General features: G+C 40.0%; 1 protein-coding gene across 2 annotated transcripts in view; it reads right to left on the reverse strand.

Moving 5' to 3' along the window:
- The window catches only part of KLHL2 (kelch like family member 2), a 48240-nt gene that overhangs the window by 13344 nt on the left and 13414 nt on the right, over positions 1 to 21482 (reverse strand). For both annotated transcript variants that reach the window (XM_026041704.1, XM_026041705.1), the window contains exon 5: positions 6119 to 6281. In XM_026041704.1, the coding sequence (XP_025897489.1) occupies positions 6119 to 6281 (163 nt within the window). The remainder of the gene's footprint in view (positions 1 to 6118; positions 6282 to 21482) is intronic.

A 21482-nucleotide genomic window follows, 5' to 3' on the forward strand; every position in this document is an offset into this window, starting at 1 on the left:
AGCATAATTTCCTAAAGGCTTTTCTAGCACCACACAAGGCTACTGCAGTTCATCAGCCCTCACACAAACTATTAAAAGTTAAAAAAAGGTTAAATCTTCCAGGTCAAGCCTAAATTTTTAGTAGATGAGCTTTGCATCACACGTGCACAGGGGCTTTTTTGTTCTAATRGATTAGAGAGCATGAGAAGATAAACCTGTACAAGCATCCCTGTCAGCTCAGCACGCTGTTCCTTGAAACATGCAGCTTACAGCCCTGCAGATCAAAGTCCACAGACGTATGACAGGCGAACATAACATTGAAACCTCCTTCCCTGGCACTGTCACTCTAATGCTGAAAGATTCCTGGTAGCCAGAATGGTGTTTTACCTGCCTTACTACATTGCACTGGAATGACTTCATTGCTGTAAAGCAAATTATTTCATCATTACAAAGCCCTGCCCCACTAAACACGCTAATTTTGTGATTGTAATGCCTTGCTATAGTAATAATTCTACAATCTCCTTGAAAAACAAACCTCATGTCTAAACTTAACACAGTTTACCAACAGTTTTCCATTACTGGCCCCACGTTTTAATCTTGAAATATGATAAGSAAACCTCTCTAATCAGCATCATTATTTTATATTCCTTTTTATCTTTCATCTCTACATAGACAGTCCTCATCTTTCCAGTCCCTCCTGTCATGTAATCATAATCACTACAAGTCCYTCTAGTTCTGCAGCATTCTTTCTAAATGGACAGATAATAATTTCYGCAATATTTCAGCCTCTGGGAGGGAAAGGAAGAGAACATTATTGATTTCTATAACAGCACCATTACTCTTTCACTTCTACAAATCTTGGCCTATTGGCTATCCAAGCTGCAACATCTTCATWTAAACTTGAGTTTTGAGGCAAAGCCCTATTGAATAAAATACCTTTTTTCTTTTTAAACTATTCATACATGGCTAATAGAAATGGAGAAGGGTAATTCACCTGAAGTCATCTTATGAACTACTTCAAATTTCAAGTGACAGTCATAAAACCGCGTCTGATTGCCAAGAAGCTGAGCTGGGAAGGAAGAGGAAGAATTATATTTACGCTAAATTCTTCCAAGTCTCAAAGAAATCTGAGCTTGAGAAACCCTGTTCATCTTTCCTTAAGAATGCCAGTTTAACAGTGTATCTGACAAGGTACACTTCATAAGCTACAAATGCCCTGTTGATTTTACAAACTCATATAAAAAAGCCTTGTTTTTAAAGGAAATCATTTAGATTTATGACATGCTCTAAAGAAGAGGGAGAGATCTACTCCCTAATTAAAAAGTCAACGTTTCTGAAATAATACAATAGAAGTTAGGCTCTCTCTTGCCTTCAGGACAGGAAAAGAATTGTAGAAGAAAAGCAGAAAAAAAAGCAGAATAAAAATACTTAAAAGAGACTATTTTAKTGGACGCCAGCTGCTGTGTATACAGAATACAAAAAAATAAACATGTAACCTTAGTAAAATGAGGCAAATGGATGAAAAGTGAAAAAAAGGCAAAATTAAAACAAAATCAATAGCTGAAGCCCTCAAGCAATACTTGGAAACAAACCTTCATCCAAACGGATCATCAAAAGCAGAGAAACAGGGAGGCAGATGGCGGAATAAATTTTAGCTRTGGAAAAGGTTAAGGTGGAATCACTTGTCTCTTTGGATGTGTTGTCAAGGAGACCATCTTAACTGACTGGGGAGCACCCTTGTGTCAGGAGCCAGTTGAAATTACAGCTCAACGAACCTGAGCTCCTGCAGAACAACAAGGGAACTCATAAGCGCCACTTAAATAATTTGTCTTAAGTTACTCAAGCGCCCAGGACAGAAGGACTTACTTTATYGGATGTGTGAAAATGTTTATGAAATTCAAGCCCCTCTTCCAAAGAAGGGTATCCGCATCTTACTTTGAAATAGTGATTCAGTGTCACTAACTTCCACAAGCTCCATAAATTCTATTTTAGATCCTCCTCTTTCAAAAATCATGACCAGAATAACCAGAATAATCATATTTTGGGGAACAAAGCTATTCTTTCCTGGCTTCTATGTTTTAAAGATGTTAGGATTCATATTATCACATGTTACTGACTAAATCTTCAATTATTAGATCCTTACCCCCACTTTTGAATAAGAAATAAGTTTCCATATCCCTTTATCATGACGTAATCTGAGATATCAAGCAGCATGAAAATCTCAGCAAAACTGACAGACATCCCTCTTGCAGCCCATCCAGTGCTCCACGACCACGGCTTCAAGACCAACCGTCTCACGCATCTGTCATCTGCAAAACCTCTGCCTGGCTTGGCTTGTGTTTGCTTCATTCCCCGGTGAAGTCAGGACACTTCTCTCCTCACAGGCATCTCTCAGGCCTAGAKAGCAGACAGCTCTAACTGCCTGGTTGCAACTTTTTAGGACAGAACTACTTTTTTTGATTCCCAAATCACATTTTTCCACATAGCGTGAGACTTAAAATTCCCTCTGGAATCCTGCCTCCTTGCCACCTTGCTAAGCCAGCTGGCTCCAGAGTCCTGCAGCCTGGAAACCAACTGGCTTGGGAACTGCATGGGCTTGGCTCCCAAATCCGCACTTCCTAAGTGGGCAGGATTTAGCCTCGTTATTATCAAAACACCACCTCTCTCTCCACTTTTTTTCCCCTTTTTAAACACATCCATACCATTTTAGGAAGTTTCTAAAATATCTGTTCCAATTACATTCTAACAGCAGATTTTGACATTTTCCACAAAACGGCATCACTGTTCTCTTCATAACTGGTTAAGACAGTTTCTATTTGAATAGCTAGAGACCTGTCCTCGTCTGCCCTGTACTGGTGGGATGGGATTTAGCTCTGGGGGCAAACCAGAAGGACAGAAGGGGCAACTCGTAGCAATATGAAAAGGTCCAGGAACTTGATGCTTGGAGCACAAAAATCACTGTGAAAGTGGAAAGCATGTGCASGGAAGAGGAGCTATCACCACTTACTGGTGCTCTCCATGCTGGAGATGCTTATTCTCCAGACAGAGGCTGGTAGGAGCTCTCCTGCCTCTTGTGTGTGGCCCTAAAAGTGTTGCCACTAATCCTGCATGTTTTAGTTACCTAGCAAGGAATGCTACATTTTGATATCACCAGGGGACATCTTATGCAGGAAACATTGGTGGATTCACTTTTAAGCACACATTTGTATGTCTGTAGTCAGGTCTTCTCTGGATTAACTGCCTTCAAAATCCCATAAATAAAGAGGTAAAATTCTACTTAATTTCTCATAGATTTAAAGAAATTTTCAGAAAACCCCAGTGTCAGAAGCACCTGTAATCTACTTTGTGATTTATGACAGTGGCTGTTCTGAGCGCTATTCCGTGGCAATGCTCTATTCTTCAAGGCAGTTTAGCTTTCTATTCCATGATTATTGACTAAATCATTTTCTAACATTTTTCCAGTGTGTTCCAGCAGTTCATGACAATATATATTAACACCTATTTCCAAAAAACTATTTAATATTTGGTACACTTCCATGAACCTTCTCCCAAAGACCATCCCACATCCACATTAACATATATGACAACATTTGGCCAGAGTTTATCAGGACCAGACGCTGCAGCTAAAAAAAGAAAAAAAAYACATCAACCTTGCAGAACTGCAACGTTCATTAGCTTGGGAAACAAAGAATCAYGAGCAAACAACTGGAGTCTCACAAATATCTCTTGCCTGTTCTGGACCAACTGTTTCTATTCCATCAAAGAGATTTTTATAAACCAATTGGAATACTTGCATCTTTCTGACATGGTAACACTACAAACTTAGCAAGAACCTCCCAGACACATCACTTCTTTTTAAATCAATACCTTTTTATTTTGCAGAGGTGCCGAGTATGGAACTTAGAAAAGACCCAAGTGGTTGGCTGGCATAAGAGACCAATGATAATCACTCCAAAAGAAGAAAGAAAAAATATCCACCAAGAACTATTTTTAAACTCCTTTAAAAAAAAAAAAAAAACCACTAATTTCTCCATTTCATACTTTTCCAGCTTAAAAAAAATATATATATATATATAATGGGACACAAGGTCTTTGCTAACAGCCTGACATAAGGTGCRAACAGTGACCCAACCACATTACAGTGCGACAGCAACAAGTTAAGGGTGAGCATTTCAGGAGCAGATAAAAAGCAAGGATTTAGTTGTCAGATTTTATGCTCAAGTAGCTGCTTTCTGGAGCACCACGAGGTTCCCAGCAGCCAAGGTAACAGCAGCCTAGCAACAGAAGCTGCTACTCAAAATAGAATTGTAAAAAGATTCTGCTGTGTCCTATACATCTCCTGCATACCAATGTACACAAGACTAGTCTATAGAAAAAAATTATATATATCCAAATCTAGTTCAAGGCTCAAGTGTTGGGCACAGTACTGGATTTGGATTCGAGTACTCGAATCCAAAACTGTCATGTCCCACAGTTAAGTACAGCACAGCAATCCATGCATCTTAATTATGGTAAGACTTCATGACAAGCTCACAGGCTCTGACAGCTGCCCAGCGTGACGCTGGAGGCCAAGAAGCTTTATGCAGCAGCGCGTGCAAGCGGTCATCAAAGGACTCCTGTTCCACAGGAAATCCAATGTTTCCGAACCCTGTGCTGGCCACACAGCTGGTGGAACTACATCATTATCCTCTGGCTGCCACCAAGCAGCGTGTCAGGCACTGCAGGGCTCCTCGCCTGCTGTGGGGCTGCAGAGCACAACACGCCCGAGCAGAACTTCCTAGCGTGACCRCAATACATCCACAGCATCGAGGGAAACCCACTTCTTTGAGAAGCATTAAAGTGTAGGAAAACACTGCTACCTAAAAGCATGAACATTTAATAACGAAGCWCTACAAAAAGCATACACACACACCCTACCAGAATATTTCATTTCAGAAGGCCCAAAAMCTTCTGTCTAGCCTTTCTATATGGCCTTTCTATTGCCTAYCTTTCTCAGCACCTTCAAAGAGTTAAATCGCTTCCCTTGATTATAAGGCTTCAYCAGTCTATCTTCAGAAAGTTAAATATACCACTACAAGTATAACATGTATCACATTCTCAGGAACAATTTTTGTCTCATGAACATTCTCCAAGACCGGATAAGACACATCAGCGAGTAAAAGTAGGAGTGGGTGCTTGCTAACAGCATTCCCACTGCATATTCTTGGGAATCCTTCTGGATTTCTGCTTACGCTCTCCGGTAATCCTACTCTGCTTCAGAACTGGAACAGTCACCCTGTTACAGAGAAAGAGTCCCCCTGGAAGTACCAGCAGAGAGGATTCATTCAACCCTCCTCGATGACACTGTGCATTCCAGTTATGATACTTGAGAATGGAATATTTCCTCATAACAGAAAGAGATGACAGCTTTCCTTGTTTGTATTCCCTACCTAAGCAAACGCAGCAAGACCCAGCACAGGACTGCATTCTGAAATACCACAAGAACACCTACAAAGCTCCAATTTTAATGAARACTAGGTTTTTACTCCCACTGGAAGGCCACTGCAGACTCTCACTGTAAATTCTGATCTACATCTCCATCCATATGTCTTTATGCTATCCCTTTTTACTGACACAAGTAACCTTTTCCCTCTTTTTCCTAAATATAAAATAGTCCTGGTAAAGACACGAAGACTGGGARAAGTTAAGTGCTTTCCATTTTCTCTAGAAAGATGAAATTCTCACTGCTCTTTAAATTTATTTCTCATACTAGTTTCTAGAACCTGCAGTCGCAGCCTACCTCCCCCCAGGACTTGAGCTGTCCAAGGGCCTGTATCAGGACATTTTGCTATTTCTCCTATTGTTTTCACACTGCTCTCATGCACTACRCTATGCTTGCCTGGCAAAATTCTAGGGATCAATGAAGCCAGCACAATGCGAGGAAGCAGCTGATGCCCTTGGGCACAGCATAGGAGCATCTTAGGAGCAAGGATAGACTACGCATTGCTTTAAAACCTACCACCCAGCTGCATCAAACTTAAAATAGGAGTTGATTAAGGATGAAATAGAAGGTTAGTTCTAAGTACAAAAAGAAAGTAAGCAGAGAGCTAGAGGGGAAAAAATATCCTCTAAGTCATATTCTCTGCTAGAGGTCACTTGCCTGCGTACGTGTTGGCCTTGCTGAGGAGGTCGGAGCACGCGTGCATGTCAGCAAAAGCTCGAATGCCCAGGCAATTGACAGGGTGCAGCTGAGATTCCAAGAACTCACAGCAAGTCCTCTTCACGTCCTGCAGCTGCAAGAGGCCGGCCGCGGGGAGCAGCACCTGGAAGAAGCAACACGCACTTAGTATCCCCTTCAGTTCTGAGTTTATGTCAGATGTTATAATACAGAAAGTAATGTTCTGTCAATGTTATAATACAGAAAGTGCAATAAGTACATAAAAAAATGAAAGACTAAAAAGACTAAAACAGAACGCAAGTTCTCRTAATTTCAAGACTTGGAACTTTCTTTTTCTGAGTCTTTGACAGTTATTTTAAGGAGATGACTACTTTAGAACATTCAAGTGGGAACTCAGAACTTCACGAGATGATAACTAGAAAGACTTAAACATCTAGAAGAGTCTTGCATTGCTTATGGATAGCAAAAAACAGAGGGCAGCGTGAGTAAGGGAGCAAAAAAATCCATGAAACTATGGCTGCACTGTTACTACTAACCACTACTCTCACTTAATCTCTTGGAGAGAATTAGAAAGAAGGAAGCAAGAAGAAAGCTCAAAGAACRAGAACTGGAAGAGCTGGGTAAAGGAAAGGAGGTAACTCTTACTACACTGGCATTGCAAAATATACTGCTAAGTTATTGCTCTTCAGTGCAAGTTTTAATTTTAGCAACTGCCTGAGGAAGCAAGTACTTTCCAGCATCTCTGTAAGCATCTATCTGCTTTGCTTCTACAGAACTACCATTGTTGTTTACACTTCATCCTTTTTTTTCCTTTAAATAGAACTAAGAATTATGACAAAAACTAAAACAAATGAAAAAAATTACCACGTGATGCAACTTTATAATATCTTTAAACTTCACTTGTTGGTTCTATTTCTAATATTTATGGCTTTCCCCCCCCTTCAGCCTGCCATATGTGAAGCCTGTTTGAAAATCACCTCACATTCCTTAAAATACTCATTAATTCCTAATTTGAAGAAATAATCTACTATAACCAAGTGTTATACAAGGCTATCACCATAGTCAGCCAAAAAAAAAGATAATGTCTTGAATATTAGATCATTTCGAATATCTACTGTTAATAGAAAAGAAATAAAACAAACATATAAATACACAAGATTAAAACAGTCCAATGAACTCATTTTATATTAGCATGTGAAAAAGTGAAGAAAATGTTAATAATATAGTTTCTATTACTAGACATAAGTACTTATATAAATAAGTTGTTCCAGTGAAGCAAATATTTCACTCCCAGAACTCTTTTTAGTGAATTTTGCAGAGAAAAATGCATGACTATCCTCAGAACAGCATAGGAAATTAACAGGTAAAATTTTGTAAATTTTAGAATATGCAGAAAAAAGTAAGATTTATATGCACAGATGTCCTCACTGAGCAGTTTGCTCACTCATATAACTGTAAAAGAAAAGTTTCAAGTAAGAACTAGATCAATCTTCATTAGGTGAAATTTAAGTGAGGTCTTAAATCACCATAATGAAGCTTGTCGGATCACCAAAAGGTATAAGAAGCTAGATTTAAACATACTATTGTAACACTATAAACATATTTGTGTGTGTACTACCTGTAAAAAAGACAAAAGAGAGCCAATATGCATCAAATCTATCCAATTAAGGTTACATGCTGAGTTTTGGTTCCTAGGCAACAGGAGCTGTGATAACAGCTTTATTATTTCCATTTCCACTTACAGCTACAGAACTATAGGAAGCTCCAACATCCTACATTTAAAGCACAGTTTCAACCCAGAAGGATCCATTCTGCTGAAACCATGGACAGAGGCACATGAAGCGGGTGGGGAGAAGCCACTCCTCCCCAAACCTATTAAAAAACTCCATTAAAATTGCAGCTTGATACTCAGCTGAGGTGGTGCTGCCTCCCAACCCGCACACAGCTCAGATTTATTTCCAGAAATAACCGCTAGAGGGTATCCTGACTTTCCTCTAAAGATCAGGACTTCTTTCATTCCAACCAGCTGAGGTCCCTTCCTACCTCAGCCCTTCTGTCAGTCCGTGAGCTATACTATGAAGACGTGTCCTCATCCTGGTGGCTCTTGCTTTACTAATCACAGCAACTGAACAGGGCACATACAGAAAGGATGGGCCAGGCTGCTCCTGAAGATGCCAAGTAACGGGAAAAGAGGCAGCAGCCACCAGTGGGAACACAGGAAGTCCTCACTGACGGATGGTCATGTGCGTGTGTTGAAACCACGAGGGTGGTTTAGCTGCCCCAAGGAATCTCCCACCTTGGAGACGAACAAGCCCTAACTGGACCTGCTTTGAGAGGAATGACCTTCACAGCTCCCTTCCAACCTAGATTAATCCTCAAGTCTACAAAAATAAACAAATCCTTACATGTAACAGTAGGATTAATTAGCAGCAATGACAACACATCTTAAAAAAAAGTTTGAAATTATAATCATTAATAAAACTTAAAAACTTGCATTAAAAAGTTGGATAAAATGCACAACAAAGTTCCCAAGGCAGATTGCTGCAGAGCACCGCCGGCTAAACGCTTGGAGCTGTCAATGTGCTAAGCCAAGCTCCGATAGCCGCAAGCTCTCCTGTAAGGACAGAGAATGATTTTCCACTTCAGTTTCTTCTTTTTATTCAGTTCTTTATTAACTAATAACCAACCCTGAAAACGAAATGGAAGTTTGCAAAGAAAGAATCTTTGATTTCCAAATGCATTCAGCTGAACAGCTCTAGACAGTACTTTCTTTGTTTGAAACAAAGTTTGTTTGAAATGCAAAACAAACTTTCAACATTTAACTACTTAGTCATCCGGTATAATTGAAATTATTTTTACAATGACATTTTCTACATTTTTGAAAGCCGATTTTAAACTTAAAAGAGTTTGATACAAATCATGAGTAAATATTAAATCATTTGCTACAAAGAATATACTAATTACAGAATTGTACTGTGCTATTTAGCTGCTTAAATCAAAGGAACATTTAATATTTAATATGTGGTTTAAGCCCATAGAGACAAATGCTATGTATAGCTGAGAACTACTATGCCCCAGTGGTTATTACTCAGCCAGGGGGAGAAAAAAAAAAAAAGCAAACTTCAGACACACTTTTTATAAAGTTCAGCACAAAGTAAAGTTTAAATTGATTAAAGTTTGCTGAATGCTGATTTAAACCAATTTGATTTAACTACTAGAGTTTTTATTAATCTTTAATCTTTTATTAATCTCTTACCTTTGCACTCCTCTTTGAACTACTATATTCTCCCAGCCAGAACATACTGTGCTACCAGCTGTACAGATACAGCATGAAGAGAGTATTTAGGCTGCATTTTAATTTCCACTATTTTAAAATTTCCTAGAATTTCTTTCAGACTTCTTTCACAGATTCCAGCCCAAATTCATAGCCATCAGTAGCACATTACAATCAGCACTTTCCCAGAAAATGTGTGTTACTATGCTTATATCAGAAGAAAATATTTGCAAGTGTTAATGAGACAGATTTAGCACTGATTTTTCTACATATGAGTTACTAATCTCACAATGGAGATAATGAAAGAACCTATGGCATGTGTTGGGAACAAAATCTCAAGTCTTTTTCACAGAAGACACAGGCATATTTTCTCCATTTTTCTGGCATACTTAAATGTTCTGAGAAATTTTAAGTTCTTTGCACACAAATAAGCCAACATAAATCAAGGCAGCTTATGCCAAAAGGAGTGAATAACATGTTGTCTAAAAACGGAAAAGTGTCATCCTTTTTATGACACATCAGTAACACAGGAGAAAGACTAACCTTGGAAAGCAGATGAGTGAGAACACAAGTGACACACAGTGCAATACATACGCTCAGGACAGCAAGTTATAAGCTTATTAAGTGCAGATACTCCATATTGTCAATTATGACATCAAAATTATATCTATTTCATCAATATACATGTTCATACATGTTCAGAGTAAGCAGACAAAAACACCAAAATGTTCATCTGCGCAATACGCTCCAAAACCCAACTACTCTGTATTTCCATATGGTCGAGATATACAAGTTAAGCACACTGTTCCATCGCTGAAACACCCCCCTAACTGTAACGCTGTAGTGGGTTTAAAGCTAGGCAGAAACTGCAAGTTTATAACATGATACAGAGTACTATCTGGGTATCTTCACAGTTCTTGGCTATAGGCCATTCTTCAATAAAGTCCTGGATATGAAAATTTGGCAGAGCACTCCTTCTATTGAAAGGAAGCAAACAATAGTGATAACGTAACAAAACAAAACACACAAACCCATTTGATGACAAGTTTCACAATCACTTTACTCTAGATGATGTGCTTATGAATTTAAGTTATGCAGGGGTAGAATTTTGAAAGCAATTGTGACCTCTGCTTTCCCATTCAGAAATTCTTAAAGGTTTAATAAACGCTTTTCTTGTAAAACAAAACCAGGCATCCTTCCTTTTATCTGGCAGGGTAAAAGGAAGGYATCAGGTTTAGGAAACAACACACCTTGAATCAGAAATAATCAGGACTGAGATCATTTTATGCGTATCACTGCTATCTGCTTCCCTGTGTTTTAGAATCTATTTGAACCTGTAAACTTCTTAGAACAGGGCCAAGCTTGGAGCTTGCTGCCATACTACCAGGCACAAACAAGGGAATCCCAATCATAGCTGGCCTTGTGAAACAGTTAAAAAATCTTTTCCAGGCTAACCTAAAATTCTACAGCTTTTTCAGCTAAACCAATGCCCAGATAACAGGTTAGATGGGTCATCTAAACAAGAAAAAAAGTCCTTCCCATTTCTGAGCACGTTTCAGAAGACCAACATGCTTCTGACAGGGTCATTTAGCACTTCCCGTCAGTTCCAAGAAAGCCCTTAATTCCTGCTAACAAGGAACGAACAGGGATAACTACCTATTAGGCCAGAGCCCAAGTCCACTCATGCCAGGCAAATTAAAAACACCCGTTTCAGCCACAAGCAGAGAAAGAGGATGCAACCCTCAAGTCTGGAGTAAATAATCAGTGCCAACATAGAACATTTCCTTAAAATGCACAGAACAGCTTGGATGCACCTTGCCTCTTAAAAAAGCATTTTTGCTTAAAGCCAAACGTCACTTGAGACAAACTGGCAGCGTTCGGTGCTTCTTAGGGAGACGTAAGGACTGCAGCACGACAAGAGCTTGCTGAGGGAGGAGAAAAAGGCAAAATCCTGCCCTTCCGGGAGCTATTTCTGTCAGCCTCTGCTGAAGGAACCAGGATCTCATCCACACAGATGGGCTGGTTAGTGGCTGGCTCAGGAATGGAGCTCGTGTCCTCCTCCTTTCCCCAATCTGTGTTCAGATTCACATTCCCTGAACTGAAGCTTCGCAGYGCTGCTCTGCCGCCTTCAGCATCCTCYCTCCTTCCCTCCCTCCCCCTTTCCTCTCCTACAAGGAAAAGAGGAACGGGAGACCCAAAAGGAAGGAACGTAGCCCAGATGAACCCAACTGAGAAGAGGACCTCACACGCTCTCATTTATTTAGAGAGGTTTCCACATGCATCTTGCAGCAACAGGCTCTATTCATTAATTATCCACTGTTTAAACMTGCTCTTGTGCATCTCTGTCTCTGCACATCCTAAAGAAACCTTATTCCTCTTGTGCCATCAGAAAGGATAAATGGAGTCTTTGAAAAAAACAGATATGGAAGAAAAACATTAAGTCCTTATTTAATCACCTCACAGTCAWCCTAAAAACACCTCTCTCCAGACCCCCTGTTTAGAGACTCTAATTACAAATAGCTACGGTCCCTTTGCTACAGGTGAGGACAACGATTTATACAATGACATAAGAAGCTGCCACCCCATTTCTTGCATTCTTCTTTTAAAAGCTCCTATTTCACAATGAGCAGAAGTCTTTTTTTCCCTGACTGCAGTATATTATTCTATTCTAGGACAAGTTGTTAATGTAGAACATAGCAATATGTAGGAGTAATTAAAATTATTCTTTTGGAACATTTCTTTACATTTCTTGACATCAAATTTTGTCTGTCATCATGTTAGTTCTACAGCTATCTTAGAAAGCTGTGAAATTTCCTATTTTTATCCGATCTTGACAAATCCTAATCCTGTATTATCATCAACACCTCTTGCTACCTACATTTCCAAGCAAAACAAACAGACAAACAAAAAACCCTGCCCTTCTCTGGAAATTTGTGACACAGAGCCACCACTTTGACATAGTGAAAGCCAACTGTTTATTGCTTTTTCTTCCTGCGCTCCCTACAGATTTTTGGTCTATTTATTGCTCACTAAGGAACAATTTAGAAGGGACTATAACAACTTGCAAAAAACTCTTGGTTTTGGTTATTTCTGAATACTTAAGGAATTATAATAGACTTAAAGGAGATATATACAACTCAAAGAGAATCACAGAACATACACAGTACAAATCCCTTATGTTACCTGATGCCAACCTGAAAACTCCTTGTAGTCTCTCTAATACTCAGGAAAACCRGCAGCATTGCAGTACAATCGACTAAAACGTGAGCTGAGAACGTCAGGAACAACCAGTTACAAAACACATTCTTACAGAAGCTCAGTCACCTCAGTTCAAAAGTTTCTTCACTTGGGAGTTTTGAAGGATAAATACATATGAGATAAATATATATATATATAGGATATATACCAAGGATGTATGTGCATWTATATGAGGGTAAGGAGGAGGAGAGCAGGAGGGATGGAAAGAAAAGGATGGAGAAAATCCTTTCTGCCTTAGTGACCTGATACTCGGATTAATTTCCCTGATGTGCTACATCTTTTGACCCTTTCTCTAATCTTATCCTTGATCTGTAGGCGGATGCACCTTGTACCACACACTGGCATAACTGGGGCTTTCTGCCTTAATTAGTTTCTAGCACCTTGCATGTGCATGGCTCTGGAAGCCTACATGCTTCTTTCTAAATCACTCATTAAAGAAAGAATATGCAGGAAATGAACAGCTGTTATATTTAGAGCTGTAGCTCTGAGTAAAAGTGTTTTATTCTTTTTATCATTTAAATTAAACATGCCTGTTTAAATCCCTCAGTGACTTCCCATTTGCCTCCCACAGCAAGCAGAATCACATGCTTCTCAAATACAGGATTACAGCTCAGTTTCTTTTCTGTAATACACTCGTCTTAACCCTACTTCCTGCTCTCCCCATCACCTCCTCCAGGAGTTTCTGATTCATTCCTTAATCCCACTTCCTTCTCACCTCGTCACCTCCTCCATCATTTTCTGATTCATAACTTGAACTCACCAGTTGCTTAGCTTAGACCACTCTGATATATTCAAGCCATAARTCTCCTCACCTTGTTTTGCACAGAAATCTCTCTTCCAAATAAGGAGAAACTTATTGTTATGAAAGGAAGCTTTTTTTCCCCCCTAAAAACATCTTCTGAAGGAACCAACTCTGAGATGAAGTCCCATAATTTCAACTATAAGAGCTCATTGTCTCTTCTTATCATTAGGAAGTCCAGACTCTCCACCTGCCTTCCACAAGGCATTTGGTAGTCCAGGATTACCCCAAATAACCATCCTACAGCTCCAAGATGATGTTAATTCACTCATCCCATCTTTTTCTTTTTATCCATTTACTCTTTAGCATCTTCTATCTCCTCTGCATGTCCTTAGTCGTCTCCTGCTTCCACATTTCTCTTCACAAAACTGGAAAGTCTCTCCCTCAAACTTCCACCTAGATTTCTCCTTGCTCTTGCAAGGCCAATACCTTCCTGTCCAGGTGCTAGTATAGGTCTGGTGCCAGTCTGCAAAGGAAGGTGGTGATTCCAAGGAGATCAGATAACATCCAAAAGACCCCTTAGGAGAACAGCCCAGTACAAGACAGAATTGAGACAACAGCTCTCTTTCAAGCTGTGATAAAAACCTCATCTCTAAACATGCAAAGGAGCCCAGAGGCACTACAGCAATTGGGGGAACCCAAATAATCCTGTCAGAGAATTGGGGCACCCTGCCCAGCTACTGCCGGGACTCTCACCGGGAGCCATCAGCTCCACAGAGCTGGGAAAACACTCATCAAGATGGGTCATCAGAAAGACTCTCCAATCCACCTGAAGATCAAGGCAGGCTACTGCCCACAAGGGTATGGGATGTATTGAGATGCAGGAAAGATGACTGGGGGTTGTGCAAAGCTTATTACAGGATGTTTGCAGGAGGACCATAGGCAGAGAACTGGAAGCCCAAGCCAACTTCCATGGAGTCAGAAGATGCCCGAGACCCATTTGTGTGTTTGCATGGGAGACAACGGGGCAGAGCTAGATCTYGGGTCAGCTCCTGGACGGCCTGAGCGTCTCAGCTCAGCTAGTGCAAAGACCCACAGTGTCTGCTCCAGAGGTGCCTCTTCCAGGAGCCGAGGGTCTCAGGGACTTGCGTGCCCAGGTGTCAGCAACAGGGTGGCCAAGGAACCAGGGTCAGTTACTGGATGGACCCAGTGCATTCAACAAGCCCTAACACCTTCCTTGTGTCAAGTACACACTAACGTGATTTCCTTCTACCCAGTATCATCAAATAGGCAAAATCAGAAGAGGATAAGTTTTCACCAGACCATCCAAAAAAGATATATAGATATGGATACACATCTCCGCCAAGAATGAGGCTTTGGAATATATTTTTAACCAGGGCATTTACCCAAATTAAACACCTCATTTTTCTACTCTTTGAAAAAACAAGCACAGAAAGGGCAGTGATGATGCAGACCACATCCAGCCTGCAGAGCACATAATTAACTAGCAGGTGCATYAAAAAATGAAGTTTCTATCCTGCACATAAGTAATAGCTAAACCCACTAAAGACAGGCTAAAGGAAAACTCTATATAGTCAAAAATACCTACTACTCAATGCATATCTCAAAACTGACASAGAGAACAAAACACTACGTTTTCCCACAAAGATGTTTGCTCCATATTTTAGTCAGTGGGCTCTGGGGATTACTGCTTTTTACGCAAGTCTTACTCATTTAAAGCACATCTTAATGAAGCTTATACTGGCAATAAAACACACCTATAGAATGAGCACCCTCTTTTTTTCCCCCCCCTTCCCTCCTACATTCTCCTGACAGGCAATCATGTATAAGCTAAAGAAAAAAGCAGAGTAGATTTTTTTCCCCTAGAAAATTAGATCATTTACTGCTGCCTGACATGTCCTACAACACGCATACATTTTAGAAATGCACTACTGTATTTCCTCCATATAAACTGTGCCCTCATGTTATTAAAAATCCCCAAAACTGTTGTCGCCAACACCAAAAACTGGGTCAGAAGAGGTAACCAGATGGTTACTACAGGCATAATAYATAAAATACGTATACTGGCAAAACACAATGGTATTCCATTGGTACTCCTTCAACACACAGTCAAGCCATTTAAAGAGGCACAACATAAGGCTCTTTAGTCCAATATTAAATTTGTGCTCAGTGAGACTCGAAAATGTTTCTGCAAACAGGGTCTGTAATGAAAACCATGCCAGTTTGGATTTAATTATCTCTCCGCAGTGTCAGCAACCCCCAAATATTATAAGAACTGTGCTGGTAGAGACCTAAAAAAGTTTGTATTACCATATAAAGAGTGTTCTCAGCACACATTAGGATTCATTGTTTTTTTGATCTTCATGCTTTTTTTAATCGTGAAGTCATTGGATGAGCCAAATAATTTTAAAGCAATAAATGTAAACAACTCTGGATGCCCTCAGAAACTGCAAGAGCTTCTGGAACACAGTACCAGGAGATGGACAGAAAGATAAAAAGCTTGTTTATTTTTCCAGCTCTGTCAAGATATATAATAAAGATCTCCCTCTACTCCTAAAGCTTTAAGAATATTTGTCTCAGGGAAATAAATTCACCAACCACCAATAGCTTTTGATACACAAGAGCTGTTACATAGAAGGCTGCAAGCAAAAATGCTGTCGAGCCTCAATGCAGCTGCCCGAGACCTATCAGCCATGAAGGGGCTTTTGAGGATCTCCAGACAAGGAGACTCCACAGCCTCTCTGGGCAGCCTGTTTCAGGGCTCTGCCACCCTCACTGTTAGGAAATTTAACCTTAAGTTCCTGTGGAAATTTTGGTGCTTCAGTTTGTGGACATTTCCTCTTGTACTAAATATATCCACTGGCAGAGCCCATGGAACAGGGAACCAAAAAGACTGCAACAGACATTCCAATTCCTTCAGAACTGAGCAGAATCCTAACCTGAGACCTCAGGGCTCAATAGTTAGTACCTTACTGGTCTCTCAGAACCAAGTGGGCACTTCCAGATATTTCACGTGAATTGTCACACACACAGGATTGTTAAAGGAAGACTGAGGAACACTATCACTTATGAAGCTGAAAACGTCAGAGCTAAGATATCRTCTGCCCTTAAAACCTTAACATATGCTACTTTCAACCTTTCTCCTTCCTCTCTTCCAAAAATGTTGACATGAGAACCTAACCCAGAAACTGYAGTGAGGAGAACACGCAGTAAAGCTGAAAAGCTTCTCAGTCATGGAAATACCTTGCAGTCTTCAAATGCTTCAGTGCTCCTAAGACACAKGAGTTTTGTATGGGCATTCCTGAGTTTTTGCCCCGATTACAAGTGCACAGTCCCATAACGAAAGCAGTAGTTACAGTTCCATTGATCGTACATTTTCGACAATTATATTTCATCTAAAAATTAAGGCAAACGATATCATTTAGTCTGTCTAGGCATCTCTTCATGATGAGACCTGACGTACTGAACCCCATTTGTATCTGAAAAATCATCTTCTACCCAAGAGAACTCTCAGAAGTAAGAAAAGAAACCTCTGATTTKCTGGTTTAACACTCATTTCTTTACACTTCAGTTCAAGTTCTTCTCTATATTTCCCTCAAAAATAATTTAAGGAGATCATGGGAGATGACTTGTTATGTCTAAGATGTCACTGGCTACAGCAGCAGGTAGGACAAGCAGTTGTGGCATTCTGCAAAGCGATGCTGATACACAGCAAACAGCACTGCCCATCTAAGAACACAGGGCACAGGTCACTTTTGTTTAAATATCAAGGAGAAATTATACAGATGATAACATTTTGTGTTATTTAACTTCATATGGAAAAACCCATTTTTGAACAATTCTGTCAACTGCTTTGACTAAACCTTTCCCAAATATTCAGTTTTCAGACGATTTGGACATTAGATATAAATTCAGAAAAAAAAACCTAATTATWTCAACAGCTTGACAGATATCTGTACAGTTTCGATGAACATTTGGCCTAACAGTTTGTCTAAAAAAACTACATGCTGTACCAATACACTTATCTGAGAGTCTTTGGCAAGTTAATGCTAAGTCACAGGAAGCACAAATTCACAGATTTCAGCTCAAAAGATGCTTAGATTGCCATCAACAATACTGATGAACTTTAAGGTACGCCACATACAAAATGAGAGCCATTTTACAAAAAAAAAAAAGAACCTCCTAAAGTTTAGCAAAAACCTCCTAAGAAAAGTCYTGTGGGTCCAGAGCAGCCCCCCATAAACCTCAAATGCCCGATCCCAAAACAAAAAAGCACCAACTTAAAACAAACATCCAGCAACCCACAACTCATAATCAACGAATAAATAATATAGTGAAAGGTTCAATGGGAACTATAGGTATTTGCTGAAAAATTCATTTTAAAATGCTCCACTGGGCAACTGCAGACAGCGAGCAGAGGCAAACGAAAGTGATCGAAAGGCATTTAGCAAAAGTCTGCCTGAAAACTTATGGAAGAGAGGCTTTCACAGCACTTACCTGTTTTCCTTAAGTTATTTAAATCTKCTAGAAAGTTTTGACTTTTCCCAGCCACAAACATTGCTAGCACCACCACGTTTCCATCGCCAAACTGCACTGCTTATTGGATACGACTGTACTTGGAAACTAGAGATGCCTTAACKCAGGATGCAGCCTGCTCAGGGCGCATTGCATTTCAGTGCAGAGCACGGCTGGGGGGTCATGGAGCCACATTAACCCTCTTGTCGCTCCCTCGGTGCAAGTTTAGTTACAACCCACACCCCCAGAACTGCTGAAATCCAACCTACCGCCTCCTGCCGCTGCTCTCCAAGACACACCTTCACTTCCAGCTGTTCCTCTTTCCCTCATTACCACAAACTCCTTGAAAGACAGACAGAAGCACACAGCTGTAAACACACCCAGCTAAAACTCATTCTCTTTCTGCCTTTTTCGGATTCCTGAACCAAGTGCAGCGATTTTTCTCTCCGTTTCTTTCATAGGCTCTCTGAATAGCCGTGTTCCTGCGGAACCAATTTCATTGTTACTTTGACTCAAAGCCATTATATATGTACATGATATTATCATAAAGGAGGTTCTGTTTTAAATAAAAGATTCAGCTAAAGCTTCACAACAGTCAGTTCAGTTGAATAAATATTTCTTTTCTTGCTTCTACCCACTTACACAGCAGCATGCTTACTTTCAGGACACAGAGTGCACTTCGCGGCTCAAATACTTAAAAATAACTCCCTTTCTCCTTATGATTCCCAATCACATGCTTGAAAAAGACAGTTTTTGGATTTTAAAGGGAAATATAGAGCCTGGTTAAAAAGAAAAAAATCCAGTGTTTATAAAGAAACTGAAAAAAAAAATCCTTTTGGGAGGTGAGGGACCTCCTTGGATTCAATACTGGAAAACAGATGCTATGCAGCGTTCAAAKGTTAAAACTTGTGGGAAACTCTTAAAAATGAATTCTAAGTTGGGTATCTAAACCAAATGTAGTTGAAAATGCAGCATGTATTTTATGGTYTCTACACATCATAATGCTGCTAACTCATATACAATTTCTAGTTTAATCACCAGCTTATGAACATAAGATATTTCTTCTGAGGATAAAGCTTGGTAAACATGGAAAATAGTCCTAGGTGTATTTTGTCTCTGAGCTCAGATATAAAGACATCACTGCTCTGAAACCCATGAGAATTTTAAGCTACAGTAATTTGATCACTGGCAAATACCAAGTAAACTGATGTGAGTCCTAAATTGGCTTGCGCTAAGGCATTTTATACTTCTGCAAGCTAAAAGCACACAAACAGCTACTACTGTTCTACTGATATACAGTAATTTCTTAAATAGGTAATTCCATCACAATCCTGGATCCCTTTGAGGTTAAACTTCAATAAATCAGCGAGTCCTAGTGAAAAGGGCAGCGAAGGAGGGAATTGGAAACAATCATGAGACAGAGGGAGGGTGGAGGGGAACTGGGAAATAACAACAACGAAAAAGCAGCTATTACCTTATCAGATACTCATGAAATACAAGTTTCAGAAGAAACAGTTAGCYCCTAAAAAGAGATCATTTCACATGTCCCACCCACATAAAAGTGGAGGGGATGCATCACAAGGCGACCACTTCTAAATGTGATATTTATTCAGAACCTATTCTGAGTATTTTGCCCCAAATTTATCCTAGCAATAAGATGACCAAATTAGAATTTATGTTACATACTGCACAGAATTTATTTTTTCTCTTTTAATTCAGACTACTTTTCGCATGGCTGTTCTTTGCAGGATATTATATTTATATGAACTTTGCTCCAATAGCACCAACTTCTATTATGGTCTACWGCAAMTAAAATCACAGAATGGTTGAGGTTGAAAGGGACCTCTAGAGATYATCTAGTCCTACCCCTCCTGCTCTTTCTATTTTTTGTCTTCCTCAACAGAAACAAATATGAATTACTCATATCTGTATTCTATATAATATTATCCTTGAAAAATATTGTCCATATTTCTCAAATGTTTTTAAATGGCCTTGCACACAATTTCTTCCTATGGAGCTTGCAGAAGGYTAGAGAGAATCTTTCACAATATTCAATGGGTTGTTCTTTTCTGTTCTTGCCAAATGATAACTGAGCATTTCTTGAATGCAAGGTTATGAGTTAACCAAAAAATAACTAATTTTGCTACTTTTTTTTTTAATTTAAATCTATTTTAAAACACATCTGCCCCCTGAAAACTGACTCGCAAAATGGCACCTTTTCATAACAGATCAGTTCCCGGTGTGAAATTGATCTCTTGCCTATTAAATTTAGTCAAAAATACTATGATTCAGACTCTGACTTCTTGTGGCTCCATTTCCATGAATCCTTTTCCCACTGAGCTCCCCTGCACGATGGCTCCACGTTCTCCTCCCCTGCCGCTGCTGACGTCAATGGGATGTAACCAGAAAGGAGATCCGAGCTGGAGAACCCTGCCCTGGACTTGGCCTTCCCTCCAGCCTGCGTTAGTCCGGCCTCAGATGGGCCACGTGCCGCGCTCTGCGTTCTGTACGCTAGAAATGTAAATGTGCATTAGACATGAAGAGTCCTGAAGGGCAACAAGAACAATAAAATTTGAAAAAATATTGTGCCCAAAGGAGAATGTTTAAAGAAAAGCAATAAAAGGTTGTGCTAACAGCCTTCCAATATCTAAGACTTATAACAAGGACGGCTTACCAATAACAACATAGAAAGAGACATAAGTTGTAAGAATCAGTATGTGGATCCAAAGCCCTTTCAGACTTCTTCCTGATGYAGCGGCTGCAAAATAACACAGCCCTCTGTATAAAGGGAAACACACCAACTTACTTGTCCTGATTGTAGAAATGGATCCTTTGCTGGCTAAAAACAAACATCTGACTGCATGTTCTTATCTGCAACAGGGTCACTGCTCTTTTCCTAATGGCTCACAGACACAAACATAGAAATCCCTCTTACCCAACATCCTGTAAGCTGATGCATGCTCCAGAGAAACATTTAGCCAAGATCAACTCGGCAGAGACCTCACCCCTTTCCTTAAAATTCCATGAGAAAATATGCGGCTTCTTTGGACTCCTTGTTTTGKGAGCAGCTTGGGGTAGCTGCTGTCAACCCCTGCAACCATGTCCTGTGATGGAAAGCTCCTGCTCACACAGCAGCAGAAGCACCGCTGTTGTGCTTCCAGTGGCAAGAGGTACAGAAGCCATAAGGGTTCTAAGGGAAATATGTACACGTGCAATATGCATCCCTATGTTTACAATACGTTCATTACTGTGTAAGCATTGACACTGAATTATTTCCAAAACACGAACACCAAAAACATACGTTCTGAAAAAGATCCTAGTCAGGATTTTGCATCCGCTTTAACTAACAAATTCTTTAAAGGACAGGTCACGTCAGGACAGAACACATCAGCACAGAGCTCTCAAACAGCATTATTTGTGACCCTCTTCTCTGTTGTCCCTTGTGCACTCTTCCTATTCCAAAGCAAGACAGCACGTTTGTCAACAGGTCCAAACGGAAGCTACATGTAAGGCTTTCCCTAGGCAGCAGGGAAATGGCC

This window comes from Nothoprocta perdicaria, unplaced genomic scaffold (genome assembly GCF_003342845.1).
Source record: "Nothoprocta perdicaria isolate Ctin4 unplaced genomic scaffold, notPer1 scaffold_29, whole genome shotgun sequence".
Taxonomy (NCBI): domain Eukaryota; kingdom Metazoa; phylum Chordata; class Aves; order Tinamiformes; family Tinamidae; genus Nothoprocta; species Nothoprocta perdicaria.